The sequence below is a fragment of the Hippopotamus amphibius genome, chromosome 9 (assembly GCF_030028045.1).
Source record: "Hippopotamus amphibius kiboko isolate mHipAmp2 chromosome 9, mHipAmp2.hap2, whole genome shotgun sequence".
Classification (NCBI taxonomy): domain Eukaryota; kingdom Metazoa; phylum Chordata; class Mammalia; order Artiodactyla; family Hippopotamidae; genus Hippopotamus; species Hippopotamus amphibius.
In genome coordinates, this window is record NC_080194.1 from 122,638,018 (window position 1) to 122,647,549 (window position 9,532).

Consider the following 9,532-nt stretch of genomic DNA (forward strand, 5'->3'; position numbering starts at 1 on the left):
GGGGTGGGGTGAGGGGCCACTGCGGCAACAGTTATGATTATTGTGGCCACCATCAACGGAGCCCTGTGGGTGCACCACAAACCCTCACCTCTGAGGCCCCACAACCACATACAGTGTATCCACTCGTGGTGTCCATTTCACAGGTGAGGCAACTGAAACTCAGAGAGGCTGAGTGACTCAGCCAAGGTCACACAGGAAGCAGAGGAGCTGGGATGTGAACCAGGTCTGCACCAGAGCCTGAGTCCCCTCTTCCTGTGTTCCATGCCTCCCTCTTGGAACCAAATAGGAAGTCAGTGGGAAGAACCAGAGCAGGGATAGCCAAGGGAATTTCAAGGAGGGAACTGGTGGGAAGGGCTGGGTAGGGCACAAGCAGCTGGGTCTGAGTCCAGAGCCCACCTGGTCCCATTCAAACACACCCCAGTCCCACTCAGGGATGACCCCACTGCCACTTCTGTCTGCTGACAAAGCAGGTCGCTGGTGTCGTACCCCAGGCTCCAGAGTGCAATTCCAGGGATATGCCCCAGAGTGTGCTGATGAAATCACCTCTCTGCCACAACCTACCAGCCATGTGACCCTAGGAAGTGACTCAACCTCTGGGAACCTCAGTTTCCTGGCTGTAAAATGGAACCAAGTGTAGTTCCAACCCGATTGCATCAGGGCAACACATCACGAGATAAAGGGCTCAGCAGAGAGTCCCATTCATGGCAACCGTGGAGGGAGAAGATGAGAAGGCCAAGGAAGGGGGATGTACCCCCTAGATATTTTCTTCAGAGAAAATATAATGAAAGCTCACCCTATAAAGCTCACCCTTCTAAAGTTTACAGTTCAGTAGGTTTTAGTATATTCTCAAGGTTGTGCAAGCACCACCACCATCTAATTCCAGGACATTTTCATCCCCGCAAAGAGAAATCCCACAATGCTTGGCCACCATTCCCCAACCCCACCCCAGCTGTAACACTAGTCTGCTTGTGCCTCCATGGATTTGCCTGTTCTGGACATTTCTTATCAGTGCAATCACACAACATGTGGCTTTTTGTGTCTGGCTTCTTTCACTGAACGTGTTTTCAAGGTTAATCCATGTTGCAGCATGTATCAGTACTTCATTCTTTTTCATGGCTGAATAATATTTCATGGACAGATCACATTCTGTTTATCTATTCATCTGTTGATAGACACCTGAGTTGTTTCCACCTCTCAGGTACTGTGAATAATGCTGCTACAGACACTTGCATACAAGTTTTTGTGTGGACGTAGGTTTCGTGTCTCTCGGGTGTACACACACCTGGGAGGAGAATGACTGGGTCCTATGCTAACTCGACGTTTAATCTTCTGAGGAGCTGCCAGACTGTTTCCCAAAGTGCTGCCCCATCCTACATCCCCACCAGCAGTGCACAGGGATTCCAATTTCTCCATATTCTCACCAACACTCAGTATTGTCTGTCTTTTAGTGACAGTCATCCTAGCGGGTGTGAAATGGTACCTCACTGTAATTTTGATTTGCATTTCCCTAAAGGCTAGACACTTAGCATCTTTTCATGTGCTTATTGGTCATTTGGGTATCTCCTTCGGAGACTGGTCTGTTCAGACCCTTTGCCCATTTTTCAGCACTGAGTCATGAGGGTTGTTATATATTCTAGCTACAGGTCCTTCATCAGATGGATGATTTGCACACGTTTTCCCCACCCTGCAGTCGTTTTGCAGGTGTGTACACCCTCCTGGATGGTGGCTGTCCTCACTGCTCCCAGGTACTGCCTGGCTCCTGAGGGTTACTGACACTGGGAATGCTCTCGTGTTGGTCCCTTCGTGTCCCGAGGTGTCACAGATGTAGCTGAAGCCTCCCTATTCACCTGCCTGCCCAGCCAGGGGAACCATACAGAAGGCAGTGTACCCTCATCCATAGTACTGACACATCTGCAGTCCATGTCTTACCAGGAAACTAATGTTACACGTGTACTTACAGTCTGCCTTTCCAAGTGCCAGCCATCACATGCAGCTCAGGGAATGAGGGTGAGACCAGCTGGGCATGCAGGACACCCAGGGCATCCCGATACCCACTGTCTCCACACCCCAGCTAGCGTTCTTTCTAGAAGATGCCAATCATGACACTTCCCTCCTGGGTCCTTCAATGCTGCCCCCCACTGCTCTCTCGATAGAGGCCCCACCTCCCGCCCCTCCATCACCTGGCACCTCTGAGACTCTGCCAGGCTGTCCCCTCTATCTGGGATGCTCTCTCCCAGCCCCGGATGATTCCTACAGGAGCAATGAATCTTGGCTTCAATGTCACCAGCACTGGGGATCCTTCCAGGGAGTCCCTTCAAAGTGGCCTGCTCTCCATCATCTGTATTTTGGTTTAACACTGGCTCCGCTGTGATAACAGACTCAGAGGTGCGTGCCCTGAAGACCCCTGGCACAGGTCCAGGTACACAGCAGCCAGGTCCCCCCTCTGGTGAGGGCCCAGAGACAAGACCCTCCACTGCACCACCAGCCCGCAAAGCAGCCATGCACACAACATGAGCAATCTAACATGTTACACACACGCCAGGCCCACGCCAAGTTCAGGGGTCTACTCCCTGACGTCTACCTTTCCTCACACCCACGTCCTGTGCAGACCCCAGGGGCTGAGTCTCCCAGAGTTCCCCACACTCCCCTATTATTTAGGGGCACAGGCGAGGAAGGGCAAGGCCCCGGGTGGCCCCAGCCAATGGAAGACCCTAAGGACCCAATATTTTAATCAGCGAACCAAGTCCCTATTGAGTCCCTGCTCTTAGCCTAGTCCTAGACTCAAACATTCACAAGACAGTAAGAGGCCCACTTTGGGCCCCTGGCCAAAATTAGCAGCGCATATCACCTGAGAAGCCGTAAGCCAAAAGCAACAACACCTAAAAATGATCAACAAACCACATCTGGAACAGTGCTGTCACATCTAGAACTCTCTATGCCGTCCTGTCCAACACAGTAGCTGCTGGCCCTATGGCTCAAGGAACTTGAAATGTGGCTCACCACACAACACAGCTCTGGACTCGACCACTGATGTACATGAAGAACACCAAGGGCAGAGGGACACACAGAGAGAGACACAACCCAAAACCCAGGTGCCTTCAGAGCCAGTTTCTTCAACAAATTGCACAAAAGGAAACAGAGATGGAAGGAAAGCCTACACATTCACAGAAATTTAAAAGACATCAACTAACCATGCTGCCACTATGTGGACCTTATTTGAATCCTAATTCAATCTATTAAAAAAACTGAGACAACCACAAATTTGAACACACTGAACATACAAAGGGATCAGGGAATTGTTTTAGGTGTGATCAAGATGTCACCATACATTCCAAAATGCCTATTGCACTGTTGGTGGGAATGCAAATTGGTACAGTCACTATGGTAAACAGTATGGAGGTTCCTTAAAAAACTAAAAGTAGAACTACCATATGACCCAACAATCCTACTACTGGGCATATACCCTGAGAAAACCGTAATCCAAAAAGAAACATGTACCACAAAGTTCAATGCAGCATTATTTACAATAGCCAAGACATGGAAGCAACCTAAATGCCCATCGACAGATGAATGGATAAGGAAGATGTGGCACATATATAGAATGGAATATTACTCAGCCATAAAAAAAGAATGACACTGAGTTATCTGTAATGAGGTGGACAGACCTAGAGTCTGTCATACAGAGCAAAGTGAACCAGAAAGAGAAAGACAAATACCGTATGCTAACTCATATATATGGAATCTAAAATAATGGTACTGATGAACCCAGTGACAGGGCAAGAATAGAGATGCAGTTGTAGACAACGGACTTGAGGACACGGGGTGGGGGGTGAAGGGGAAGCTGGGAGGAAGTGACAAAATAGTACTGACATATATACACTACCAAATGTAAAACAGATAGTGGGAAACTGCTGCATAAAACAGGGAGATCAACTTGATGATGGGCGATGACTTGGAGGGATGGGATAGGGAGAGCAGGAGGGAATCACTGGAGGGAGGAGATATGAGGATGTAAGTATAAATACAGATGATTCACTTTGTTGTACAGCAAAAACTGGCACAACAGTGTAAAGCAATTATATTCCAATAAAGAGCTTTAAAATGTGGGAGAAAAAAAAAAAAGTCGGATGGCTGGAATTTGCTTCCAAAATGGGTGGGGGTATGGAGGGGTGGGCCAGGCCACAGGGCAGTGGGTCCATGAGGTCCATCACACTATTCTGTCTACTTTTGTGTATGTTCAAACTCCAGGATAAAAGCTTTAAAAACAGGAGAGCAACACTATACTGAGTAACGTCATTTTTTCAGGCTGCCACCTCCCAGCAGCATCACTTAACCCAAGAAAGGCTGGGTCTCAGAAAACTGGGCCATCCTGCATGCTGAGGCCCAGGGGCCCCAAATCCCCCACTGGCCAGCCCCTGTCCTCCCACCCAAGTCTGGACACAGCTGTCCTGCCATATCTCAGGCTGGCCAAGGAGTCTCAAATGGAGGAGTGGCTGTGAGATGCTGATGACAGAGACACCAGGCCTGAGCCCCCCTAGAGGAGGCTGCTGGTGACACCCAGGAGGCAGGGTTACTGGGGCCCCTGGATATGCACACTCTCACCTGGGAGGCTCCCTGGTATCTCCGAGCTCAGCCCTGCTCCCTTGGAGGACAGGGTTACCTGTCTCCTGCTCCCTGAAGAAGGGGTTTGCAGGGTAGACAGGCAGAGTGGCTGGGGCAGCCCACAGAGCACAGATGATGGCCTGGGGAATCGGGGTGAAGGGGCCTTAACATTTGCTCCCAAGGGCCCAGTTTACCAGTTCGGACCCAGCCCCGCAGAAAGCTCCCAGTGGCAGCTTCAGAGTGTCAACAAGAGCGTGAAGTTGCCTCTATTCTCCATCCCCCTCCTTCCAGGGCCTCATTATCACATGCTGTGGGCCAGCAACCCTGGGAATCCTGCCGGCTCAGGCCAGGCCACCAGCTCCCTAGACCTCCAGAACCCAAGACCAGAGCCTAAGAGGACACATGCAAGGCAACAGGCTCAGGCTGCGTTGCTATTCCCCGGGGGCCTGCACCCTGCTGTAGGCCCCTGGCCAACCTACTAGCACCCTTTATTTCCTGGACAGCTCCTGGAGGCCAGCACACCACCAGGTGATGAGGAAGCAGGAATAACTAGCAGGAGCTGGGGCCTGACCCCTCAGCAGCTCTCAGCCCACCAGAGACAGAGGTAACCTCACTCACAGCATCGAGAAACAAGCAGTGGGGTGGATCCAAAACAACTGTGCAGGCACTGGCTGCAGGCAGGAAGCCCATCTCCACAGAGTCAGCTGCGATGGCAAACACTTTGGCTATCAGGGAGCAAGACGACAGCATGGCCCCATGGCTCCCAGCCGCCACCCTGGAGAACCTGCTTACCCCCAACCCCTTGCCAAGCCCCAGGAGAAACCCTCCAGGAGAAGCACCCACTCCTGCCCCTCAACATCCAAACTCATCTGTACACTGACCACAAGGGTCCCCCTAATAAAAGGTGGCCACACACTGGAGTCACCCAGGGAACAATAAACCTGGGAATATTAAATGCCCTCCAAAGGATTCCAGCATGCAGCCAGGGAGCAACGGTTTAGGTGTCTGGAAGTACCCAAATGGGGCCATAGGGATGTGGATCAGCAGGCCCTGAGCCTGCCCCCCAGCTCTGGAGACAACTGTCTGAAAATCTCAGTCCCCTGAACCCCTTTCAATCCAACCCTGAGCTTCTCACAGTCAAACCCTGCCTCTGCCAAGTTACTTGTAACTTGTGCTTGAACAAGTCACATCACCATTACCTCTGGCTTGTTTTCTCATCTGTAAAATGGTCATCTCCACTATACCTCACCTCAGAGGGTTAGGATGAGGGTTAAGCATGACAATTCAAAACCAGAGCTTAGCAAAGGCCCGGGCTGGAGGGAAGCTCTCCATAAAGAATGCCTTTTATTATTTCTGCCAAAATGCAAACCTGACAACAGCTTTGCAGCGTTTTAAACCCCTCCGTGGCAATCCTACCCACCCACTGTTCCCAGGATAAGATCAGAGCACTAAACTGCACAAATGAGGCCTTTTGTGACCCCAGCCCACTTCCCATCCTGCCCCCACTCCCTCACACTCTCCCCGCCCCCCCACAGTTGCCACACTGGAAGTGTACCCAACACCCACACTCGACCAAGTCCAACCTCCAGGCCTTTGCATACACGGTTCCCTCCTCCCTTCCCCTAAACCCACTTTTCTGCCCCTCAAGTATCAGGCCAATTCTTACCCATCCATCAAATCCTTGCCCGCCTCTTCCGGGGAGCCTTCCCTGTCATCCCAGAGAGCCCTCTCCATCTCCTAGATTCCTACTCCTGGGCTCCCAAGCGCTGGGTATGCCCCCAGACCAAACTGCATCCTATTAGTCTCTAATTATTATTTAAGTGTTTGTCAGACCTTCCCGCCCCGCCCCTGCACGATGCCACAAGCCCCCAGTCAGCTGGCGTTAGCGGAGCCCCATCGGGTGTGATGTCTCCTCCTGCACAGAATCTGGGATTTTCCTATTTCCCTCTGGCCGAGGCCAGGCGGGCTGAGAGCCGGCCGCGGTCCCACTTTTTCCTTATTTAGTCGGGCCGACCTCACTGCGCTGGAGCCTCGCCCTGGGAGAGGCCTGGCCCGCACTCCGTTTCCCCTTCTACAGGCCGGGGACGCGCCTACGCCCTGCGAGGCCCGCCAGGCCGGCGGCCTGCCGGGACGGCCTCTGCCCGGAGAGTGCAGGCGCCCCGCACCCGGGCCGCCGCCAGTCCTCGCGCCCGCGGGGTGCCATGGCAACCGCCCGGCCCGCGTCGCTGGCAGCGGGTTACTCACAGAGAGGTGGCGTCCGCGGGGATGCGCAGCGCGGGCCCGAGCGTCCTCAGTCCATGGCCTGAGCAGTTGACGAGGCAGGCGGCGCCGGGCGCCGGGCCGCAGAGGCAGGGGGGCGCGCACGGTCCGCAGCCGCGCCCGGGGACCCCCGCCAGCGCCCCAAGCCACAGGCCCAGGCCCAAGGCGAGCGCCAGGCGGGCGGGCGCGGCGGGCGGCATCGTCAGGGCAGCGCAAGCATGGCCCCGGCCCGGTCCCGAGGCCCCGAACCCGCCCGGCCCCGGCCGCCGCTGCTCAGGCGAGGCCCGCGCACGGCATGGCTGGACGCGGGGCGGGATCCGGCGGGGTCCGCGGCCTGTCTGCCTGCGCGACGCCCGCTCGGCGCTCCGGACCGGCTCTAGGTCCACCGCCGCCCGCTCGCGCGCTGGCGCTGCAGTGCGGGCCGGCCGCCGGCTCCTCCTCCCCCCGGGGCGGCGCGGCGCGGCGCGGCGCGGGGCGGGGCACCCTTAGGCCCCGCCCCCTGCGCAGCAGTGCGGGGCGCGGCAAGGGGGCGGGCGCCAGGGCGGGGCATCCGGAGGCTCCACCCTTCGCTCTGCAGTGTTGCGGCTGGCGGGGCGAAGCTAGGTGGGCGGGGCGTATGGAGCTCCGCCCTTCTTACAGAGCAATAGGGCGGAGTCTCCGGCTTTGCTCCCCTGGGAGCGGAGGCCCTAGCTCTGGGCTTTCGCCTCTCACAGTCGCGTGCGCGCCTCCCAGACCTCAGCGCCAGAGTGGTCACAACACTAAAAACACCAGCCGGGACCTCCGAGCTCCCGCTACGCGTGCTCTTCCACTCCCAGATCATCCGTTCCTCTCCACCACCGCCCTTTCCCGAGCGCTTGGCACACAGTAGGCACTTAATAAATGCGCATCGCGTCCTCTCGTGGAGTTGCCAGAGCGCCAGCAAGGAGTGGCGGCTAAGTTCTCTCTGTCATGGAGTTGACGCCCAAGGTGGGCGTCACCTGAGCAGTGAAGTTCAGCATTCCAGCCGTCCGCCGGCCGCTGGGCGAGAGGCTGCCCTCTGCGCATCTGGGCACCCGCGTCCTCCCGATGCCGCCGCAGTTTGCCGGTTCTTTCTTTTCATGGTGCGATGTACTCCGTGCTGTGACTCTGCCAAGGGAGCTTTTGTTCCTCTGTGTGCTCAGGAAGAATCCAAGCCGAACATGGATGAACCCCGAAAATATGCTAGAAGCCAGACACAAATGTCCAAAATAGGCAAATCTATAAAGACAATAAGTAGATTAGTGGCTCCCGGGGCTGGAGGGAGGGGGAATGGGGAGTGACTGCTAATGGGTGTGGGGTTCCTTTCAGGGATGATGAGAGTGTTCTGGAATTAGCGGTGATGGTTGCCTTGTAAATATACTAAAATCCCTGAATCGTGCTCCTGAAAGGTTGAATTTTGTGGTGTGTGAATTATATCTCAACTTTTAAAATAATGAAGAAATAAAAAAATTGTATGTAGGATTCAGTTCCCTGACCAGGGATGGAACCCAGGCCCCATACTTTGGGAGCCTGGAGTCTTAGCCAGTGGACCACCAGGGAAGTCCCAAAAATTTTTTCTTAATATGGGAGAGACTTGAACCAGTTTTCCAGGCTAACGGAAGACTGCCAACAGAAAGGGAGAAGCAGACCACAGAGAAAGAACAAGAGAGTGTGTGCACAGAGTGTGAAAATATTAGTGGTGAGAACTTCTTGAGAGGTTAAAGAGAAGAAACCCACATCCTTCAATTCTCCACCCATTCATTCATTGCCTTGTTCCACTGACTCTTCACAACTCTAGGAGGTCCGTTCTGTTATTATTCCCTTATTAAATAAGGTAACTGAGGCACAGAGAGTTTAAGAAATTCGCCAGGTCACACAACAGGTAAGTGGAAGGAGTGAGATTACTTTCCAAACCCAAGCTTTTAATTCCAGTCAAATGACAAACTGATAAGATTCAAGGACTCAAGATGAGGGAAGTTACATCCATAACAAACAGTGATGCAAAATGAGCAAAACAGATTAATCAAGTCTAAATGATGGTTTGAAGGTGGTTGTGGAGTAAATGCAAGTATTTGGAAAGGATTTCTGAAATAGAAAAGATGTGTATGTGTGTGTGTACACATACGTGTGTGTATATATATACATATATATATGGGGGGGTTGTTTTCCTTTTTGTTTCTGTTTTTGTTTTTTGCCGCATGGTATGTGGTATCTTAGTTCCCTGACCAGGGATTGACTGGACTGCCAGGGAAGTCCCCAGGAAAGACATATGTTTAAAGAAGAAAAATAATTATCTGGAAATGAAATTCTAGACTATTTCAACGAACCACTTGGTGAGTCAGAGGAAATAAAATGTGCCAAAGATCTTGTCTGATTCAGAGAGGGGGACATTGGAGAAATGATTAATTCTTGACAAAATATAAATTTAAAGGTTTTTATTAATAGTTAATGATAATTATTAGCATAAAATAAAGAGGAAAACTAGAGGTAGGGGGAAAGAAACAAGAAAACCTGATTGACCCAGGCAGGAAAGAATTAAAAAAGAAAAGAATGGATCAGTGTATTAATCAGAATACAAAATAAGACCAAGCATGTGGGTGATCATTATAAACATAAATGAGTTAAATTCTCCTGTTAAAGAGCAAGGATTCTCACAATGAGAAGACACACTAAA

General features: G+C 52.6%; 1 protein-coding gene across 7 annotated transcripts in view; it reads right to left on the bottom strand.

The window, feature by feature from the left end:
• PKD1 (polycystin 1, transient receptor potential channel interacting) overlaps positions 1 to 7,280 on the bottom strand; it is a 47,485-nt gene extending 40,205 nt beyond the window's left edge. For all 7 annotated transcript variants that reach the window (XR_009055467.1, XM_057748923.1, XM_057748924.1 and 4 more), the window contains exon 1: positions 6,847 to 7,280. Coding sequence is in view for 6 of the 7 variants with exons in the window: in XM_057748923.1 (XP_057604906.1) it covers positions 6,847 to 7,061 (215 nt within the window). In the remaining variant the exon portion in view is untranslated. The remainder of the gene's footprint in view (positions 1 to 6,846) is intronic.
• Positions 7,281 to 9,532: the final 2,252 nt, after the last annotated feature.